Source organism: Maniola hyperantus, chromosome 17, assembly GCF_902806685.2.
Source record: "Maniola hyperantus chromosome 17, iAphHyp1.2, whole genome shotgun sequence".
NCBI classification, from domain to species: domain Eukaryota; kingdom Metazoa; phylum Arthropoda; class Insecta; order Lepidoptera; family Nymphalidae; genus Maniola; species Maniola hyperantus.
This window is the reverse complement of record NC_048552.1, coordinates 2,095,821-2,118,612: the sequence shown is the minus strand read 5'-3', so window position 1 is coordinate 2,118,612 and position 22,792 is coordinate 2,095,821. Positions and strand designations below refer to the sequence as shown.

General features: G+C 37.4%; 2 protein-coding genes across 13 annotated transcripts in view; one reads left to right on the top strand and one right to left on the bottom strand.

Annotated features, from left to right (window-relative positions):
- Hrb27C (Heterogeneous nuclear ribonucleoprotein at 27C) overlaps positions 1-14,181 on the top strand; it is a 37,130-nt gene extending 22,949 nt beyond the window's left edge. For 4 of the 8 annotated variants that reach the window (XM_069504344.1, XM_034977413.2, XM_069504343.1 and 1 more), the window contains 2 exons: positions 838-913; positions 11,336-14,181. In XM_069504344.1, the coding sequence (XP_069360445.1) occupies positions 838-913; positions 11,336-11,457 (198 nt within the window). In that variant the 3' untranslated portion in view covers positions 11,458-14,181. Of the gene's footprint in view, positions 1-837; positions 5,589-6,734; positions 6,765-11,335 lie in introns of those variants that run through there. The other 4 variants (XM_069504347.1, XM_069504342.1, XM_034977410.2 and 1 more) reach the window with 3 other exon arrangements.
- Positions 14,182-14,483: 302 nt separating this feature from the next.
- Positions 14,484-22,792, bottom strand: part of LOC117990214 (serine/threonine-protein phosphatase 6 regulatory ankyrin repeat subunit B-like) — a 40,900-nt gene continuing 32,591 nt past the window's right edge. For 2 of the 5 annotated variants that reach the window (XM_069504351.1, XM_069504350.1), the window contains 2 exons: positions 18,652-18,718; positions 14,484-17,343 (listed from right to left, as the gene is read on the bottom strand). In XM_069504351.1, the coding sequence (XP_069360452.1) occupies positions 17,216-17,343; positions 18,652-18,718 (195 nt within the window). In that variant the 3' untranslated portion in view covers positions 14,484-17,215. The other 3 variants (XR_011237775.1, XR_011237774.1, XM_069504352.1) reach the window with 3 other exon arrangements.

Here is a 22,792-nt window from a genome sequence, read left to right as displayed (position 1 = left end):
AAATTTTACGCGATATTCTTTTACCGATAAGTTTAACGTAGGTTTAGTGTAATTTGTCAAGTACGCAAACGTACCATTGGTACTTCATGTCATTTTATATGGACGACTAGATGTGGTCGATTTGATAACTCCATTCTTTGGCAGATTGAAGCTGACTGTAGATTACAGGACTGTCCCATAGACTCGTTCTGTAATGTGCGATTAGCGTACCACAACTACAATGCCACGTTTGTTGATTTGTATACTTACACGTAAGTCTCATCCGTGGTCGGAATTCGCTAGCTGTGCCCTTAGTGCGAGTTTTTATAGTTTTGAAAACGATATCTATTCTAGTTTCTTCATACATCTGCAGTCAGCACCCGTAGCAAAAAAATATTAATGAAATAATTAAAAATAAATTGTGTGTGTGACGACGTAAAACTAAACGCGTAATGTCATTTAATAAAAATGGTCGACAAAAGGTTATCATATCAGTAAGTAAAAATTAAGAGCTTAATCTATAACATAACTATTTGGTAAAAATAGAAACAGAAAGATGTTTTATTCAAATAAGCTTTTACAAGTCCTTTCGAGTCATCAAATAAATCTACACAACACCTCGGTAAAAGATGGCCGCCTCAACACAGCCATTCGGTATGGCCGCCAGCGAGAGACGTGTGAACGTTACTTCCGTCTAAAGTCGCGCTTTGAAATAAATACTCGAGAGTTTTCTGAATGAGCAAACTCGCAGTAGGGGTACTGTGATCGGTAGCGATGGCACGGGGGATACTAGACGGGGTACAGGGCAGCGCTGGTCCGGCGGGGACGGGCACGGGCTAACGAGCGGATGGCGTGTAGGGCTCGTCGTACGGCGGCGGCGGGTCGCGGTACGGCGCCGGCGGGGAGTACCACTCAGGAGCCGCGCAGCCTCCAGGTGTGCATCCGCACCCGCACCACCCGCCCAAACACTTCACCGCCAACGAGTTTAACAAGGAGTGGCCCGCCGCCTAGAGCGCGCTGCCACCGCCCACCGCCCACACCGCCCACAGCGCTCACACCGCCCACACAAGCGACGCGACACAGTGATAACTCTAACCCCCTCCCCCTCGAACTTATTATTTACTTCGTGTTTACACGCTTCACACAAGCTTATCGTGTGTGTAAAAAAGCCTGCGACTATCGCAACTTGGTTGCGTCTTGACGCGCCTAAGTTATCGTGTGCAAATACTCTAGAAACTAAAGTTTAACTTGAAATAGAACCAAATCAAGTTTATAAAGTTTTAACTGCGGTTACACATCGATCCAACATACCGACCCTGTATCTCGCTACGGACAGACTCGACCGATCGTAGGTATTAGATTTTATAATGACACGAGATATTCGTCTTTGGATATCTTCCATAATGACTGCTAGCACCTTTTGACATTATTATACTATACTAAAGTAGTTGGAATATCGTATTGCCTGTTAGTAACAAAGCTCGAATGAAAAATGAGTAGTTAAATTTTATAACAATGCAAATATATTGATATAAAAGTAACGATTTATTATTAACTTTAAGAAACGTGTAGAACGTATGCAACTTAAGACGTTATAGTTACTATAATATCGCCGACAACTACATTAACACAAACCCACACGCGTACGTTAATTTTAGTCGTAAACAAATTAATCGTAATTTATACATACATAAAGTAATCTTAGATAAATGGCAATGATGGTTCAGGATATACAAAGTGGAAGGCAACACAAGCCTGGGGCCGTGGTCCCCGGTTCGCGACACCGACTCCGAAGCATGCGGAGGTTTGCGTGTACGTCTCTGTACACAAAAGTATCTTTATCTTTTTATTCTTCTTATTTTGGATGTGGGCTCCTTTTAAAGGATTAATTAACTTCGTAATTTGATTGTGTCCGGTTATTTTTGTTTCGCGTTGATAAAATGATTTCTTTTAATGGCACCACGTAGTATATCGATGGGATCTCTCACTGTGTGGTGATGTTACGAAGTGTACGCGACTCGCCGCGTCCGTCGCGTCGCATTTGACAGACACATGTTAAACAAGGCCAATTTAGGGAAGTGACCTAAACAACATAACTTAAGCTAATGACTTGTATAAATATTTGGTATATATCGATATGTATGTTTAATATTAGAATTTTGGTTATTTACCATCCACTAGACTTAGGAAAAATGGTAGGGATGTAATGAAATAATTGTGTTAATATTTAACAAAACAAAGTATGACTGAACGTGAGTTTAATAATTTTAATTTCCCGTCGTTAAAAAAGGGGAGCAATTCTGTATAAATAATATTATTATTCGTAATTATAATTATTTTCTTATAATCGTTTTAGTTTTTTATCGCAATTTTAAGTTTATAATAATATGGAATTAATACTTTAATAATTTTACCTGCCAAATTGTTATAACGGAGCAAATAGAGTATTTGTTAAGTAATGAAGCTCAAGCATTTAGGATAATGAGCCCCGCACCCTTCGCGCGGACCCTTGTACATATATATACTTACTTGTGTGTAAAGCATAATTTTAACGATTCTCTCGTCACATAGTTTTAACGATTTTAATTTATGTGATCGCCAAATATTTTTAAAAGCTGTACAGAGGTAACGGCGGAGGAGCCCGCGCTCGCCCGCTCCCTCACAAAGTGAGTTATTATTTAAAGTAACAATTTTTAGATTAAATTTAATGTTAGTCCTTTACTGTACTATATCGCTCAATCATTTGACCGATCGACTGATTAAAATTTTAGTGATAAGCTAAGTAATGTAATCGCGGAGGTGGCGGCGCGCGGCCGTCTCGCGCCGCCGCGACCGTCGCGACATCCGGCGCCGCCGCGACGCGACGGTCGCACGCGAGACGCGACCGCGCCCGAGCGCACGCGTTTGTTATTAATGTTTTAATAGAGAAATTGTTGACGATTACATTGAATGCATAATTTGATCGTATAGTATAGGGTTATTTAAGATCGCACCGTAAGTAAAGTATAATTTATCTATGAGTAATGTGAGACGTAAGCGATTATAAGCGACGCGGTCCGGCGAAAGGTGCGGAGTACCAAATTTAATGCTAAAACATAGAGGAAAAAACGCCTTACATTGTGATGTTCATAGTTAACGCGCATATTGGTACATTTCTTATAGCTCTATAATTATTATTACACACGACTGAAACACATCATTATGTAGGAAGTTGAAACTCGTACCTTAAAACAATATATTATTAAAAATATTATTATAAATAATAATGACTAAATGACGTCGGTGCCTATACGCCCACTACTAGGTTACGTGTAGTTGTGCCCGTTTCTTACCGCTCCTTACTCTTAACCCAAACGTTCCTATGTAAGTTAGGTTTAATTTGTCTCGATTCATTCCTAAGTACTGTCGCTGTAAGTTCGGTGTGGCATTCGTCTCGTCATCACTAACCCCCGTCGTTTCCAAACTTCGGTTCACTTACACTCATTTCTTACCGTAGGTTAATGTGCAACCACCGATGAAGTGATTACGATGTTCACGTCAGTTAATATTAGGAAACGATGCCTTACAAAAGTTAAGTGAATATAGAGATGATTTATATTATGTTATTTTCAGTGATATTAAATTAGCACTAAGGTGTTTAGCGGGCCCGGGTCCCGAACTCAAACCTTCGGAACAATTTGTAAGAAGTTAGTTTGTAATTAACCATCGTGGCAATCTTCTAAGTAACATAAAGAGTATAATTTATTTAAATAAAGGTATAATATGTATTAGAAATTTTAGATTTACTCAACATTAAACTTAGTGCAAATTATTGTGAGAAATCAATTGAGACTATTTATATGGGTTTTTAATTATTATTATTATATAGGAGAAGCATAAAATATTGGATGAATTTATTAATTAAAAATAGTTAGCAAAATACAATACGGTAAGACTCGTTAGAGGCTCGTCTGTCAAATGCTCCACGCGCTCGGCGCGGCGACTCGTCGGCGCTCGCCCGGCGGCGCTCGGCTCGCGAACATCCGCGAGCCGCTCGTGCAACGTTGCATTTCTATATTACACTGAGTAATATCGACATAAGATATATATCTGTATCTTAATTATATTATAATGTTTATGGAATAATAATATTTTAATCATGGCTTAACTGTAGAACTGTTGTTAGTTAACCTTTCGACTCTTGTTTGTATTACTTTATAATAGTGTACGCGTTTTTATATGTGTATGTTTATTCAAGTAGTACCATGTTTGTGTAAAAGTGTATTTTGGTATAACATAATGGTATCGCGCGCGCGGTCTGTGTAATGCCACCGCGCTCGCTTAAATAAACTTATGATCGTAATTGACTAATTATATTATATGAGACCCCCTAGTGTTAACGTTAGATTAGCAGAAATCTTTTTAAGTTCATTTTCTACTCTTTTAAAATTGCATTTAGTCAAGGCATCGACGGCCAGCAGTCGATCTTTACTATAGTCGGTTCTAAAGTTAATTTAAAACAATGCAGGTATTATTAATATAAAAATCCTCGTATTTATACTAGATTATTATATAATATAAATGTAATTATTGAACACATTTTATCGTAAAATAAATTGCACGGGCTTTACAGTTAATTATAACATTAATTATTATAAAACTTAGGGCAAGTTGTTATTTATTTCTGTTTTAATTAAAAAAATTGATGTTGATTATTTTTTAACTATATTTTTTTCATTATAGTGGATAAAGTACATAATTATTGATCGATTAGATTACAAAAAAATATTAGGTGAACTTATCGACTGATGTACAATATTTAAAGTAATTAATTACTTACGGCAATATATAAGTTTTACTTTACGCGGCCCCCTGCGGGCGCTGTATTTATATACTGTATTAATTTCGTATAAAATGTAATTAATTGGAAGCGGCAACCGCGACCGAGCCACATAAGCATGTTACTGTAAGACTATTATCTAGATTTGTTGTAATATAAATGTTAGCCCTAAGCGGCGGCGGCCCGGGCGCGGCGCGTAACACCCGCGCGCGGCGCGTACCACCCGCGCGCCGCGCCGCGCTCGCGCTCGCTCGCCTGCAACTATTATATAAAAAGGAAAATTATGATAGACTTGCGTACACGTGCGTCCTTGTTGTTTCTTATTTTTTTTACGATTACCTAATGATAATTAGTTAATTACGGTTTTAATTAATAATTTTAACCGAAGCACTAAAATATTAAGACGAGAAGCTTGTATGCGGTAAAGTATTCGATGTTATTATTCGAAGTGCTATCACAGAAATAAAATAACACTTAAGGTTTTTCGAAGTAGAAATTATGCATTATTCATATTAGGTATTTTGGGTAAATATTAGAATTAGCTCTAACTGGTAATATAAGTATGTAGTTTGTAATGTAATGGAAAAATAAACAGTTTGTCGTAGTTTTACTATTATTAAGCTTCTTCTATCTTAATGGTTTAAGTAATACTACTGGTTGATTAATTAAAAAAATATTAATATTACCACTGCAAATATTTGAGATAATATCTTATGATGAAATATATATCTACTTTTAAGAACATTATAAAACGTAGATAATTAAAAGAAATCAAAAATTTCAAAATAAATCTGGCATTTTTAATGTTCGCCTTCCCTCCCCATAGAGTAGTGCCCCTTGAGTAGGAAACGTCATCATAATTTTTGTTTTTATATCGGTTTTAGCTGCGGGTCCCATAATAATAGTCTTACACTACTAATCCTGAGGTCATAAATGGAACGTTTCCATTAATTATATTGATTTACACTAATTCTATATTGGCGGTTCTAGAAAAATCCAATAAACTAAAGGTTTACATTTTTTATTTATTTCAATTATGTTCTTGATTATTCTAGAATTGACCAATTTACACAAGCTTTCCTCGTATAACGCATGCACTAACACAGTATAAAACGTGGTAAAGTATTATTATCAGTATATTTATATACTAATTTATTTTCTATATAGTACTTCGTATTTTTCTCATGATTATTTTATATCGATATTAGAAAAAGCCATATTGATAAACGTCTATTGCAGTAAAGTAAATACCTACAATGAAAGAAATCGTTTTAAAACATCAAGATCGGTTTGCCTCGAATCACGATTTTATGAAAAAATATCTAGTACTTTGGTGTATTTCGTATTTGGCAATAAGAAAAGTATTCAATAGTTTAAATAAAAAAAGTTAAAAATCTGTAAAAATATATGCGGGACGTTGACTTGTTCAAGTATTTATAAAGTGAAAAAAAAACTGATGCCCTTTTTTAAAAAAAAAAACTGCTATCCAAATATTAGTTAATAAATTATTGCCAAAATATTTTCAAAAATTGATGTTTTTAAAGAATGTTAACGAGGGCCAAGGATTTTAGTCCTACGTAGATTTTTGTAAGAAACTTTCTTCTATGTAAATTCCAATGTTTTTGGGCGAGAACTCTTAAACTACTTTTTAGAAGGATGGCAGATTTATAATAGTACTAGCTGATGCCCGCGACTTCGTCCGCATGGATTTTAACCCGACCTGGTTAATCCACCCGTTAAAAATCCGATGGGAACTCTTTGATATTCCTCGATAAATGTCGCTAACTATCGCCATGCAAAAATCACGTCGATTCGTTGCTGCGTTGACCGAAGGAAAAAGAAACCCACTTTCGCATTTATAATATGGGTAGTGATGGCATAACAAGTCAACTACCCGCATGTCAATAAATCAAATAACCAGTATGGTAACCAACAGAGGCTGATGGTGTAGGCGGCGCGATGGGCAGCCCTAAGTTTGCGAGTATGCCCCACATGAACGAGGCTATCGGCGCTCCGCTACAGGTTCACAAATAAACTATTAGCCAATTAATACACTGGCAAGCAAAAAAGTTCGGCCACCAAAAAGCAAGCTTCGGTCACATTATGTATCCTTAGTCATTTGTTTTACATGGGAAAGTATGCCACTGGAAATCTATATGCGCATGTTTTTTATAATTTTTGAGTTCCGTACCCAAGGGCATCAATGGGACCCTATCAATAAGCCAGTCTTAGTGTCTGTCAGCAAGCTGCATCTCGTGAACCGTAATAGATAGAGAGTTGAATTTCTATTGCCGCTATAACAAATCAATACTTATAATATACTTAATAAAAATCTCAAGTGTCCGAACCTTATTGCTTGTTAGTGGTCCCGAAGTACCTACAATCGTGACAGGTTGACGGGGAGGGAACGCCTCGCGCTAACCCGGTGCGGGTGTGCGGGGCGTCATACCCCGATTGCCATCTCAACCTGCCGCGGACTTAGGTTGACGTTGACAGGTTCCCTAATTTCACTCTCAAATCAAAATAATCCTGCAGCTCGATTGCGGTAGAATGACCTACAATGTCACGATTGCAATAACCTCTGATTGGTTGACGCTCGCTCACAATTGACTACAATGCATTGTTTTATTAAGAATCCCATAAATTCAGCCAATTACAACAATTGCGATTGTAATAATGATTGATACCGGTTTTACGGAATCTACCTGCTGGTAATATTACCTACTAGGTGGTGAATGAAGTTTGGAGCAGCTGTCTCCTAAATGGCTATAGTAACTACAGTGTAGTTGATCCATATGACTCTGTACAGTGGAAGGGATCTTATAACTTTCGACTCTTATTTTTTACATTACGTGCACTACTTTAAGGATTTTAGCGTTTAAACTACCGTGAGTGATTTCCATTATAAATACTATCTGTCCCGGCTTACTCACGTGTGTAGTCGACGTTAGCCCGACTAGTTTCGAACCCATCCGGGGTCCTTTTTCAAGGGAGTCCGTCCGCGCACGCGCCGCGGTTTTGACTGCGGGACGCACGTGCCGCTGCCCGTAGAGCCCGTTGTGAGGGTCGCTGGGGTGGGGGGGGAGACAGCTGCGTGCGCGGACGGACTCCCTTGAAAAAGGACCCCGGATGGGTTCGAAACTAGTCGGGCTAACGTCGACTACACACGTGAGTAAGCCGGGACAGATAGTATTTATAATACTTTAAGGATTTATTTTTTTCCCCCATAGGTACCTACGGTCTACTAAAAATTGCGAAAAGCTTTTTCTAATTGGCTTAAAAATTAGTGACAACCTTTTTCTGCTGTTCGATATTTACTTTCTAGAAGTAGGTAGAATGAAAATTTAATTTTTCGGAATTTACTGATCCTTACAATGATGTGCCAGCCATAAGATTGGTGACAAAGTCTAAGGCTGAGATCTATATATACTTCGTACTATGACTTTGCTCAGACTTAAGCCACTTTTAAAAAGAGACATCGTTATATAGGCATCCTTCCAGGTTAGCCCGCTATCATCTTAGACTGCATCGTCACTTACCACCAGGTGAGATTGCAGTCAAGGGCTAACTTGTATCTGAATAAAATAAAAATAAAAATCTGTCTCGTTTTTGCTAAAACTTAAATCTGAGCAAAGTCAAGGTACGCTCTATAAATTTCAGCCTAATGAATATTAGCTGCTGAAATCTGTAGAGCGTACCTACTTTGATTGCTCAAACGCTACTTGGTTATAACAGAGGCAAATCTGTCTCGTTATCTCTTACAAGTTCAAGTAAATTTAAAGGACCTACGCTTTATAAGATCTCAGCGTTAGTTCCCAACTCAAACCAATCGTTTTTAATAAAAGATAAATCAGAAGCCCTAATCTACTAGCGTTCATACTTCATAGTAGTTACCTACCTATTAGCAAATAGGTACTAAAAATAATAATGTCTCAGGTTCCAATGATGTACTGCCCCGGCATGATGTCGCCACAGCCCTCCTTCTGTAACGTTTCTGACATATCCAACACGGCGTCAGGTTTAACAAATCCCTTTTATTATGTAAAAATCAATACTTTCAATCATTGCCAAATACAAGTAGTTAAAATCATCCATTAGTACCGTTAAATTAGGTACCATACTCATAGAAATATTAGCACAGCAATCAGAATACGTACCTAAGTGTAGAAGTGTTAAAGAAACGTAAGATAGTCCAGACCATCATCATTAGGTGCAGTAAAGTAAAAATTAGACTTAGTTTGCATTGCCTAGCACCCGTGTTCACAATTATTACTATGAGGTCCCTTAGGGCGCTCGAACGCATAGTGTGGAATCCACCAATCAGATTATAGAAAAATTGACGTGATACAGTAATTTGATTGGTGGATAGGACACTGCGTTCAAACGCACTGTGAGACCTCATAGTAGATATTGTAAATACGGGCGTAAAGCCTTACAGTTTCATTTAAGTAGGTACGTTACTTTAGTGTTAAAGATATGTTCTTTCGAATCATTTTTGTACGTTTTAGTTAGGACGAGTTGCTCAAAACTGGCGACACGCGGTCCCCGTATTCACTTGTCTTATTTATTTAGATCTGTGGACACTACCCTATTCAAGTGCTAACAGGTAGGTACGGCTTGACACTTCCCGTTAACTTCCCTCGCTTTGATGTAGGTAACTACGAAGTGAGAGAAGTTGGCAGGGGGCGCAAAACCGCGTATTCTGCTAAAATTTCAATAGGCTAGGTAACAGTTTACTTATAAAAATATAGATCATTAATAGCGTCATGGGTAGAGATGTGGGTAGGTACTTACACACCCTTATTTTGGCAAATTATACTTTGTAGGTAGGTAGGTAGGTACTCTAAAATTGGTAATTTAATTGGCAAATAATGGGGCAATATCGTTTCTTCTTGAATCTGCTTACTGTGAAATCTCTTGCAATTTTGTGTACAAGCTGCATTATTACTACCTCATAGATATAGATTCAGATCTTTGCATAGTACTCTGACCAAATACTTCTATACATAATGCAACAGAACTGCTAGCTTCTGCTCAATGTGGAAAATCACTAGTCAACTTGGTAAGTTTAGAGGCAGGTAGGTACCGACTAGGTAACAGCAGTTCTATAGGATATGTACCAGGTACCTACACTACTATTCTGCTTGTGTACCTATAAGTACCTACACAGAGTATAATTTGTCATAATAAGTTATAAAAGGTCGAGTTCACAGAGGGTACTTCGACTTAGCTCAGACTTAAACACAGTTAAAATAAGACAGAGTTATGTCTGATATATGACAAATCTGTCCATTTTAACTCTTTAGACTGAAATCTTTAAAGCGTACTTTGACTGCTCAGACTTAAAATGCGACAGATTTATGTCTCTATCATAAATCTGGCTCGTTTTACTTCTTAGATAAAGTCGTGAGTTTAGACAAAGTATGCTCAAGTCCTCTGAGGCTTAGATCTATAGAGTACACTTTGACTTTGCTCACATTTAAGATACAGCGAAAAGGAGACAGCGTTATATTATATCGCTGGCAATCTTGTTTTAACTGAAACATAAGTCCAAAGAAAGTCAAACTACCTACGCTCTATAGTTCTCAGTCTGAGCAAAGTCAAAGTATGCTTTCAGCTCAGCTCAGCCTTAAATCATAATACGTATATGGGTGAGTGGCGGAATGGTGCGTGGTGCGGTAAGTGTTTTATTTTATTTACCTAATCTGTAAATTATGTGTGTACCTATCTAAGTAGATAATGCTTTTTATGTAGGTATTGCTGTTGTTTATACTTCGTCCATTATACTGTTCGCTATTTGACAGATTGGTTTAGTGTCCCCCGAATTTTCGAACAAAAAGTAAAAAAAAGTTGCATTTGTAAGATGATGATAGGTATATACCTACCTAGTGGTGATAATTTTTACGCGAACTTAAAACTAAAGCTATGAAGGTTCCAAACGCGCCCAGGTCTGAGAAGAGCCCATCACAAACTCATCCGGGTATTCTTTTTATTATCACCACTTTACAAAATCACTTAAACTTATTAGAACTATCACAAAGCTCATTCCCAAGCTTTCTTATCATTTAAATAATCCTTTACATTGTAATAGGATTTTTAATAAGTTTACGTTTTATGAAAACTTTGAACTTGTTGTGAGACATCTCCAATATGTCTTCTGAAAGCTTATATAACAACGTACCTACCTATAGAATTTGTACCAACCAAATAAATTGCTAAGCGGTGGGAACTTATGGACAAACACTACGATTTGCAATATTACAAGACGTAGTAGATACGTCTACTGTACTTTATAGTAGGTACCTATAAAGTCTACGATAAATAGCGTGGGTATTTTTTGCACGCCAAATCCCAAGAAAAGTTTGTAATTTTGTATTTTTTTTGTTCCTGTTTTTTTTTTTTGCGAAAAATGTCACTAAATCTGGGCTGAAAATACACTTATGAGTTTTATACACTTACGTCAAATAGAAAACAGTATTATTGGACCCGGTATCTAAGCCCACTATAGTAAGTTTTGACTTGTTTCTGTATGTTTAGGTGACGATTATGAAAATACTGGAGGATCGGGAGATGGGTATCAGCGGTCATCCAAACGGAGTCATGGCTCCTCCAGCGGAAACGCCGCTGCTTCCTCTTACCATCCCTATCGACGTCAGTGAGTGAGTTAACCTCCTTGCTCTTTTACTGTCCTGGTACCTCGGACATCTTCAGCGGCAAATACCTTTGACCGTATCAACGTTAGCGAGTATTAACTTCCTCGCTGCTCATGCTATCTCGGTACCTCATTTATCTTTACACATCACTTTAGACATGCTCTTTAATCTAAACGCACCTCTACATCACGTGCGTACCGTTGATGACGTCATAATATGCATTTTGAAGAAATATACAGGGCGTACTGATAGATGTCGTTTAGCTCTAAACGACAATAAACAGACTTGTCCTATTCGAAACAAAAATAGATTCTAATATAAAATTAGTTATATTTACCGGATTTCCGACAGATTTATTGTTTAAGAAATACATAAATCATATACCTACCTAAGTACCTACCCATTTTTCCTAATCTCAAGTAGGTAAGTACAGAGTACCTATATAAGTAGGTACTAAGGTTAACAATTTTTTAAACAATGAATTTGTCCAAAACAGTTTCTGTGAAACAATATTTTTAGAATTTTTAACAGCATAGTTTTCGTCCAGCTATGATGTGACCAGCCGATATCTAAGCAGTACCTTGCTACTGTCAGTAGACCGTACCTAAGTTGACTTATGTAAGCCGAAAAAGGGATCATCGATGTTTGAATATACTTGTAAAATATTATCTTTTCTATGAACGCAATCATTGAGTTTGTAAATGATTTTCTTTTTGCGGACACCAGTCTATAAGAAACATTTTGAACAGAACCTAGTAATAAAATCATGGTAACTTAAAGTACAAGTAGAGCTATTTCCATCTAGCTTTTATATAAATCAGTGGTAAAAATAGTTTTAAATAATCTGCCTCGTTATAATTCGTAAATATAATTAGTATTTGTAGTTTTAAACTGTTTCTTATAAACTTTTTTCCGTATAATTAAGTTGGTAGACTAGTTTTTTGTTTTAGACTTATTTCTTTTCGACTATTGTTTCAATAGATTTGAAACGTTAAAATTTGTAGTTGTAACTAACTTTCAGTGTGGTATGCATGATGCAACGCAATACATCTAGCTACCTACTCGTATTAAGTTATCATATTATAAGTACCCTCTATCTATTTTGTAACTTCAGCATTTTGATTAATTATAGCGTAACTTTTGTAGAACGTAATGACGGATAAAGTTTTGAATATTTCTACAAGTACCTATACTATATTACCTACCAATTACCAAGTTAATTTAAATTGAAGAGTAATTTTCATAAGAAAATAGGTAGGTAACTATTTCTTCAAACCATTCCGATGGTTATAACTAGAATAGTAAGGTCGTTGTATTTTTAAAGTTTTTATACTTTGGCTAGCGCACAAGTCTGTAACGCAACACTAAGCAAAATTCGCATTATTGGATAGACGCGATTTTTATTTTTATAAAAATTAGAAATTCTTCATTATAAAATGTGTTGGAAAAACTGATTTCAAACTAACTTTTAATTTTTAGTTTTGCAAAAGTGTTGCGGTGCCCACAAGCTCTCCACTGTAAACTAAGCTGAACTAGTACTAAAATTATCGCAATGAGTTTTGTTTTTTTCACTACGATGCAGATGCTTTACAAAGCGTTGATAAGTTTGTAAGAACATGCGAGAAAAGTCAACCGAGTTAGCTTACTTTGTGGTGTATGCGCAAGAATGTGTGCTAGCTTAAATAACTAATAGTTAGTAAGATCGATCGCCTCAAAAATCATGTCCAAATCAGATTAATTTTAGTATCCAATCTACTTTACATTAACTAAATTATTTAAGGCACCTAACTATAATATTCGCTGAACAGATTTCCTATATTTAGACCTACCAATTAACTAAATGTTAGCTACATTAAATCTAGTAGATTAGAGAAATAGTCTTTGCTACTTGTAGGCAAACTATTACATATCACGAAATTTAAGCCTATCGCACATGTAATATTGATTATTACATTTTGGTCATCGTTTTGACTTTTACCATACCAATATGTGCCCACCTATAATGGTCATAGTTTTCCATTAGAGTCAAAAGTTTTGGAAAAACTTGTTATATTGATTTGCGAGAACTGTCTTCGGTGATTATAAATTATAATAATATTAAGAATGTGTAATTTTTTTGTATCTTTGTTGTAAGAGAGACTAAAACATGGTGACTTTTTAGGAGAGACTCAATGCGATCGCAATTTTTTTCTTAATTTTTGCGATTTAGTGTTGATACAATACCTACAACCAGTATGTACCAATGCCCCTCCCTCATAAGTCTGCAACACAGATGCCGAATTCTGGGCAACTCTTCATACACCTCTTTTTTGGAGTGAAACTTCTTGACCTTGGAATTACTTAATATTTTTCTGGAAATTTCCAAAATCAGCACTTAAGTTCAAGGCGTTTTCGAAAAAAACAGCAGACGACAGAGTTCTGATAAAAAAAAGAAAAATTGTAAGACTAATATTAAGATTTTCACTTCTTTAATCTTTAGAATTTTCACTTCTTTCGCGTGAAACTAACGCAATCATTTTCACGGGCGTATTCTTATGATACAATTAATTAATTATTATTATTGTTCTCAAACAGCAAAAAGTCACCATGTGTCCTACCCAATTGTTCTTTTCATTGTTTAGTTATTCGCATTCGTTCCATGCTGTCTGAGTATACCTCATTGCAACTACTCTGTCCACATTTGACATCTGTATTTTTGTTCAGTTTAAATAAAAATACCAATAACTTTAAGTTTTATTTAATTTTATATTCACGCAAAAGACTGGCTTTTTAGAAATACCCTCATCCGAGTGACCAAATTTTAGGAATAATTTCTAACTTATTTTTGCTATACTACTTAATTACTTAAATTTTATCATAGAGAACGCGATAGAGATGTTTTTATAAGATATTACTTATACCTTATTTAATTTTTGAAGCATTTTTAAAATATATAATACCTAATGTCGAAGTAGCCGTTGTTAATATTATGTTAAATAAAAATAATGTACTAAAATATTAAGAGGTCGGGTAAGTTCAAATAAAAAAATAGATCAAGACATAAATCAATGTATTAAATTATAATATAATTATTTGTAGCTCTAACAATAATTGTAATATAAAATAGAATAGCGATGTACATTGTAATTTTATAATCGGTTTAAATTCAAATTTTCTGGACTTAAGCAATAGGGCATACGTTAGAAATTATTCTAATATAGTAACTTACATCTATAAGGTCTAATATTAAGAGGTCTACTAATTTATAGCATACGGGTATTTTATTAATCATATACGGTGACTAATTAGTTGTCCTACAAAAGCACACTTACTATCCTCAATATCTATCTACTATCCATTAGTCAAAAATTAAAGAAAATTTCAATTAGTAGATACCTACCTACCTATTTAAAAAAATATATAATTTACTTACCTAACCTGTTCTAAAATCTCTAGAGTGAATGCGCCATAATATCTAAATTTTCACATTCAATAGAGGCTAGAGCGGTACTACTTTGACTTTGCTCAGACTTAAGTAACAGTTAAAACGAGACAGCGCTATAATGCTGTCTCGTTCTAACTGAGTCTTAAGTCTGAACGAAGTCATAGTAGCCTGTTAATCTCTATATATATAAAAATGAATCGCTCGAGAACAGCTGAACCGATTTCGCTAATACTTTTTTATAATATTCCTTGAAGTACGAGGATGGTTCTTACGGAGAGAAAAATTAAAAAAAATATATAGAATCGATTGTTAGGCGGTACGAAGTTCGCCGGGTCAGCTAGTAAAAGATTAAAAAAAGTCAAAGTACAGTAGGTAGGTACGTGGCAGAAAATAATGTGCATCAACCTTTAGAATGAGATTTCGGTCGGATTTGTAGAGCGTTGCAGTTATCTCTACATATCACTCGCACCTATGTGACGATAGACACAACTCTACAAAACCGCTATACATAATTTTCTGCTGCGTGCAGTGCAAGAAATTGGGTGCACGCTTTGCACAAACTGCTTCGCTTTTGTAAGACTATAAGAAAGTCACCGTGTATTTACTGTAACAATAATCTCGACCATAGATATACCGGACAATTATTAAGCTTAATATAAATCTCTTGTGATAAAGTTCGGCTTAAAGTTAAAAGATATACCTAATATTTAATTAGCTACCTATGTCTTGGAATAATTTTAGTAGTTTACGGAAAATTCCTTTGTAGACAAATCCTAATAAAATGTGTAAAGACAACTTTTACATTATTTTATTAAAGTTTACTCTTAATCCAATATTAATATAATAAATAAGTATAATATTACATTCGTTTTTAACGGACAGACAAATTTGAATTCGATATAAAATATGTGCCTCCTCTTGCAACTAGTTTCTTAAATTAAGCGTTCCAAAAGAGTTAAATTTACAGTAAGATATTCGTAATATTTTAATTTATCTATCTATGAATAAGATGTTCTCGAATGGGGCAAAAGGGTTTATGGGTAAGGCACTGGGAGAGATCAGGGTCCTAATAGGTACATAATAATTACGATTTTTAGGAAGCGTTTGTCGTTTCACTGAGACGGCTCGTGAGGCAGGGCTCGGGTTGCGGGAGGGTGACAGTTGACATAAAAATCAAGGCTCTCAACGTCGCTGTCACCCTTGCCGCAACCCTACGCGATTGCGGGAGAATGACAGCTACAATGTCACGATCGCAATCACCTCTGATTGGTTGACGCTCGCTCACTATTGGCTACAATGCATTGTTGCAACAGGAATCGCACAAATTCAGCCAATCAGAACAATTGTGATGATTAATGCCGGTTTTACGAAATCGACCTACAGCACTCTACCCCACGAACCGATTAAGCGATACGCCTAGATAGTAGATACAGTACCACCAACGTTTCTGTTCAGGTGTGCAAAATTGGAACTAGAGCCGCGTCAGACGCCATTTCTAAATCCACGCGGGTGAAGTCGCGGAAATCTACTAGTATTGCAATACAATTAAGGACGCTGTCACTTGAACAGATAAGTTGGTGGCACTGTACTCTATTTACTCTGAGCCTATCTATGATATAAATGAGATTGGTTGCCCTAATGTCAAAGATTAGAGGAATTATTGTGTTTCAAAGTGTCATATTGAAATGTTAAGGGAGCGATATATCTCTGCAGATAAGCCGTCAATAGAAAAATTATTTGCGCATTTCGCTAGATAAAAAAACATTGTGTGTTTTCCTTTCATTCTGGCGTAAGAATACACAGACAAATGAGAGTGGAGTCTACGCATAACGGAAGCAGATGACATGAATCGCTTGTTAGGCAAAGGGAGTCGGAGTGTGGGAGCCGCGTCTCGTGGCGCAGTCGTAAGAGCGCGGAGTGGCGTCGTAGATACTTACACCCGTATTCACAATCATTACTATGAAATCGCACAGTGTCCTCGAACGCATAGTGTGGATTCCACCAATCAGATTATCGAAAATTGACGTGACAAAATAATCTGTGGAACCACACGTTCAAGGCACTGTGAGACCTCATAGTAATGATTGTGAATACGGGGTTGAGCCTGCGATGCGTGGTAGGAGCAGCTGATGGAAAGGCTACTTAAGAGATATCCTCGTTTATGATAAATTTACGCTCTTCTTATTTATTTAATAAAAATGGCGAGCAAATGACTGAATTTGATCGAGCCTCATGCAAGCGTTCTGAAGTAGAAATACGCAGACAGTAGAATAGAAGCTAGGATCTACGAATAACGGAAGTCGATGGCACGGGTCGCTTGTTGAGCAGAGCGAAGTGATGTCAGGGAGCATCTGAGGCGCGTCGCGCGGCACAGTTGGCGCAGTCGCAGGCGCGTGGCGCGACGTCGCACTGAGCGGGCAGGTGAGCCTGCGACGCGCGGTAGCACAGCTCTCTGTAACGCGCGCAACCTGAAACATGAGAATAGTAGAGTGTAGAAAGCTGACGGTGTATATCGCCTCTACAGTCTACAACTGCTTCATTGCTAAATCCTCCGAAAGAGTTTTTAAGTCCTTCGATATTAAGGCCTCTACCCTGAAGGTTAAGTTGAAAAGTGGCTTTCTATCACTAAATGTCGGTACTATCAGGACCTAGATTGTAGATACATACCCGTCGGTGGCAGAGCAAGGCGTGTGTCGGCAGCGAAGCCGCGCTGCGCCAGTCTGTCGAGAAGCGTGGTCGCTGACCATCACCGCTCACTGTCGCCTTCGCCTGGAATCGTTGAAGAACGTTGCGTTTAGTAATTAATTATCACTTGCTTAACGGTGAAGGAAAACATCGTGAGGAAACCTTCATGCCTAAAGGTGGATCCACACATGCCGGCGGCTTTACCGGCGGCGGTATGGAGCCAATTTTTTATATCATTGCCGCTATAGGCCGCAGTATCGCTGTGATTACGTTGAAGTTAGTGGCGCTCAGCCCGCAGCAATGCCGGCGAGTAACATGCACGGCTTTGTTGTGTGCCGCCGAATGCCGTGAAGAAAGCCGGCGGCACGCGCCGCCGGGCTGGTGTGGATCTACCTAAAGAGTTCTCCTGTTCTCAACGGTGTGTGAGGTCAACCAATCCGCACATGGCCAGCGTGGTAGACTATGGCCTAACCCTTCTAAATAAAAAATAAAAAAACTCTTAGAGGAGACCCGTTCTCTGTAGTGAGCCGGCGGTGGGTTGATCATGATGATGATGATGAGATAGTTGATATCATTACCTATTAAAAAGTAGTTGCCCCGGCGAACTTCGTACCGCCTAACAGTCGATTAAAATTTTTCTCTCCGTAAGAACCATCCTCGTGCTTCAAGGAATATTATAAAAAAAAGAATTGGCGAAATCGGTATCAGTTATTTTAGCGTTTAAACTACCGTGAGTGACCGTCGACTACACACGTGAGTAAGCCGGGACAGATAGTATTTATAATCGGTTCAGCTGTTCTCGAGATTTGCGATCAGCAACACATTTAGCGATTCATTTTTATATTTAGAGATTTCTTATAAACAGGACAGACTTTTCGGCAGAGGGCTTTGATAATAATTTTCTTTTTGTAACAATAGCCTCCCCGGAAACATACCTACTTAGAAGCAGCAAGGACTTAAAATTAATACCGAGCTTAAGAACTTTCCATCTGGTGGAACATAATAATTTAGCTACAAGGAATTTAATTAAAAATCTCATAAGGGAGCAGAAAGTAACGTAGGTAGTTAGATAAAGTACAAAAGAATATTACCTTCATTAGCGGGCGGGGAAACTCCGGGTGATTTTTCCTCAGCGCGCGGCGATGGCGACCCATCCTCCTGGAATTAATGTAAGTAATGAGTTTTTAAGTGTATTTTTAGGGTTCCGTATGACTAGAGAAAAAAGGAGCCCTCACTTCATTGTCTATAATGTTTGTTTGGCTGCCTGCCTGACTGTCATGTCTGTCAACAGCCGCCAAGGGAATAGAAACCAATAGTTGTAACTTGTACCTACTTTCCGTTGATCTAGAATCACAAACTTTGATAGGCAGCAATGTCTTACAGCACAAGTGACGGGAAAAATCCGAAAACTGAATTTGTGGTTACATCACAAAAAAAAACATAAACTGGTCTTATTGTACGATGGTACTGTGATGGTACGGAACCTTTCGTATGCGAGTCCGACTCGCACTTTGCTTTTAATTTGAATATTTAATTGTAATCCTGCACATTAACTTGAGGTAAGCTGCATTCGACTGGTCCTACGTTCAGACCAGTCGGTACGTAGCTTTATTTTTGTGTAGGTAAGTAGGTACCTCTATTTACTTATTTCTCAAAATTAGAAAAGTTTGGCCGATTGTCGACCATGCTGACAAAGTGCAGATTGGCAGACTTCACACACCTTTGAATATTATGGAGAACTCTCGGACATGCAGGTTTCCTCACGATATTTTACTTCATCGTTAAAATATTTTGTACAAAAATAATATAAAACACGCCAGTTTATTTCCATTCAGGTATGTAATCCGAAAAAATATTTTTCTTATGCCAAAAACTAATGAGCGTGGTTTCGATCCACGGACCTCTGGGTTATGGGCCCAGCACGCTTCCACTGCGCCACTGCTACATGCTATCTCCCTGAAAATAGGCTAGTGTCTAAAGTCTAAACCAGTTTAGGAATTCCGCTGTACCTACCTACCTACCTACCTACTTGGAAAAATGAAATATCGCCTCAGAAGTCAGAACTCTTTCATTCGCGTGTGCATGGCCGTCGACCCGAGCTAAAACGCTAAAGAACGTGCAAGCGAGAACACTCTCAATGTAGCACTATTGTAAGTGCCAAAATTCAGTTTCCATAAAACCCAAATTTCAGATTTTTATCACTACCACCCAGTACACTCCAGCCTAATAACACAAAGTAAGGATAGTACTTCCCTATGTTATTATTATCTACCAGAGGTTCGACCCCAGTAATACCGTAACCTATATGGTAATTGGTATCTATATCGTGGTCGTCATCTACCACAAGATCAAAGGCGTCGGAGTACTGGGTCTCTCCTAATACTCTGTAATCTGCTACAAGTGGTACATATTTTGGAAAACACAAGACTGTTTCTCTTTTCAATCATTTAGATACAATATTCTTAGCAAATAAATTTTTCAAATAAATATTAGCCAAGTTTGTCAAACTGACTAATATTCCCCTTTCTCCTCCAAAAGCTTGTGCTAGGAGAAGGTACGGCAATAGTGCAACGGCTCACTCGTTTGAACCGGTGACCTTTCGGATGTCAGTTCGCTCCTTTAGCGGCTGAGCTATCGCGAGGCTCCATTTCAAAGCGTTGAGCAAGCAAAGTGCTTCAGTTACCTAGAGATTTGTATGAAGCATGTGAGCACTGAATCCTCAAAGAGCCTAGAATAGACACACACAGTAGTTAATCCGAAAAGCCTTATTCTCTACAAAGCAAGGGATTGTGTTCAGACTTCAGTTCAGAAGATATACAACTCAACAAACAACTTGCTTCTACTCTGGTTATATAGGTAATATATTGAACTCTAATAAATATTATATGATTTCAAAATACTCAAGTAAATAGATTTATTTAGAGCTGATTTTGCAATCTTCAGATATAAATATAATATAACAAATGACAGATTTTCCACAGGAAAAATTGTCATGTTCATCATCAACCCATCGCTGGGTAACAACTAAGCATGGGCCTCTGTTCAGAATGAGAAGGGTTTAGCCATAGTCTGGCCAAGTGCGCATTGGCAGACTTCACACGTCTTTGAAAATATTATGAAAAACTCTGACATGCAGGTTTCCTTAAAACAATTCTTCTTAGTTAGATAAAGGAAGTTCCAAGTGATATTAAGATAACTCCGACAAGTTAGAGGTGCGTGCCCGGGATCGAACCCCTGACCTCCGATTAGGAGGCGGACATCCTAACCACTAGGCTATTACAGCTTTTTTTACAGTAGGTACACACCTTTACTGAATAAATTTGAACTAAAAGGCAAAAGGCAAATCTATCTCTAATGGAAAAGTTGGGAAGTTAAGAAAAGACTGAAGTAGTTTTTCGTGTATCGAGAGACGGGAATGTATCTGCGGTAGCTTGCCTTGCCATTAACTTAACGGCAAAGCTGAACGTGACTTTATTTAATGAAAGCTGAAGAAAAGAGCAGTTCCTTGTTGGTCTTCTCGATAGAAGGCATTCCAAACCGATTCAAAAACACTTGAATACTTAGTTTATTTGAATAAAAGATCTATTCAAAATACCTGGTTTTATTTTTAATTAAGTATTAGTGGACTGTTGTCCGACACGACGCCATACGCCATGCCCCATCGTAGTCTCATTATTTAAGACTTAAGTACAATGGAATACAATACAACAGATACATCCATAGTATCTATATGGTATTTATAGTCCGTACATGAGTTCTCATGCTCCATTTTAACTTATTGTGTCAACTGTTGTCACTAAAATCGTACTTTTGACATGACAGTTGACACATAAAGCTATAATGGCGCGTGAAACTCATTTTGTACGCATTATATACCTACTTACTGCCTATGCAGAATACTGTTAATTACTAACAATGTTGACTGAGAATAGTAATTATTACAGGTTTCTTCTTTATCAGGATCGATATCAAAATAGGTACTTACCTACCTATCCAGAATAGAATGTTTTAAAGGAATGGGTGCCTACCTACATTGTTATAATTCAGAGTTAAGAGGCTCTACAATGATTTCATTGTAAGAGAAAAGTATCGGCATTTCTCTTTCATGCGAATCACAAAGAAAAGCTTGTTGTTGGAAAGCCGGTTTAATTATATTAATGAAACCCTTGAATGCAGACACCTAAAAGCTTATGAAAGCCACTATTGTATCGTTTTGAATCACAAGTGTTTTTGCGGCGTTTTAGGTGTATCTATTCCAAATTCAGTTTGTTTTTTTTAGGGTTCCGTACCTCAAAAGAAAGTGGAACCCTTATAGGATCACTCTTTGTCTTTCTGTCCGTCTTACCGTCTGTGTCTGTCAAGAAAACCTATAGGGTACTTCCCGTTGACCTAGAATCCCGCTGCCTGGGATCGAACTTCGGGCCACACGAATAGGTCCATGACTTTTTAAATGACTATCACCATTTTTTAATACACACTGCTCTATACTGTGCAATATCTAGTCTAGGTTACTAAGTGATTTAATTTTAGTTTTATAGCAGAAGGTAAGTCTTCGAGTACGGAATTGCCGGCGATAAAAATTAGGTTAGCTGACGATTTAATTAGAACGTGCCATTTATGATTCACGTAAAGTGTGTCGACTCTCGAGGGCTAATATTATTTTTTTAGGGTTCCGTGCCCCAAAAGGAAAAATGGAACTCTTATAGGATCACTTTGTTGTCGGTCTGTCAAGAAACCTACTTAGGGTACTTCCCGTTGACTTAAGAATCATAAAATTTGGCAGGTAGGTAGGTATTATAGCAGACATAAGGGGAAAAATCTGAAAACCGTGCATTTAGGGTTACATGATACATCATACAAAAAAAATTAAATTGTGGTCATGAACTAATAATTAGCATTTTCAATTTTCGAAGTAAGATAATTATATCAAGTGGGGCAGGGCAAGGCATTTACCTGTGCAGTCTAAAACAGATTTTTATTTATTTTTATGCACCATAGTTTTTGAATTATCGTGCAAAATGTCGAAAAAATACGACTATAGTACGGAACCCTCGGTGCGCGAGCCTGGCTCGCAGTTGGCCGGTTTTTAGGGTTCCGTACCTCAAAAGGAAAAACGGAACCCTTATAGGATCACTTTGTTGTCTGTCTGTCTGTCTGCCTGTCGGTCTGTCAAAAAACCTACAGGATAGGTACTTCCCGTTTACCTAGAATCATGAAAGTTGGCTGGTAGGT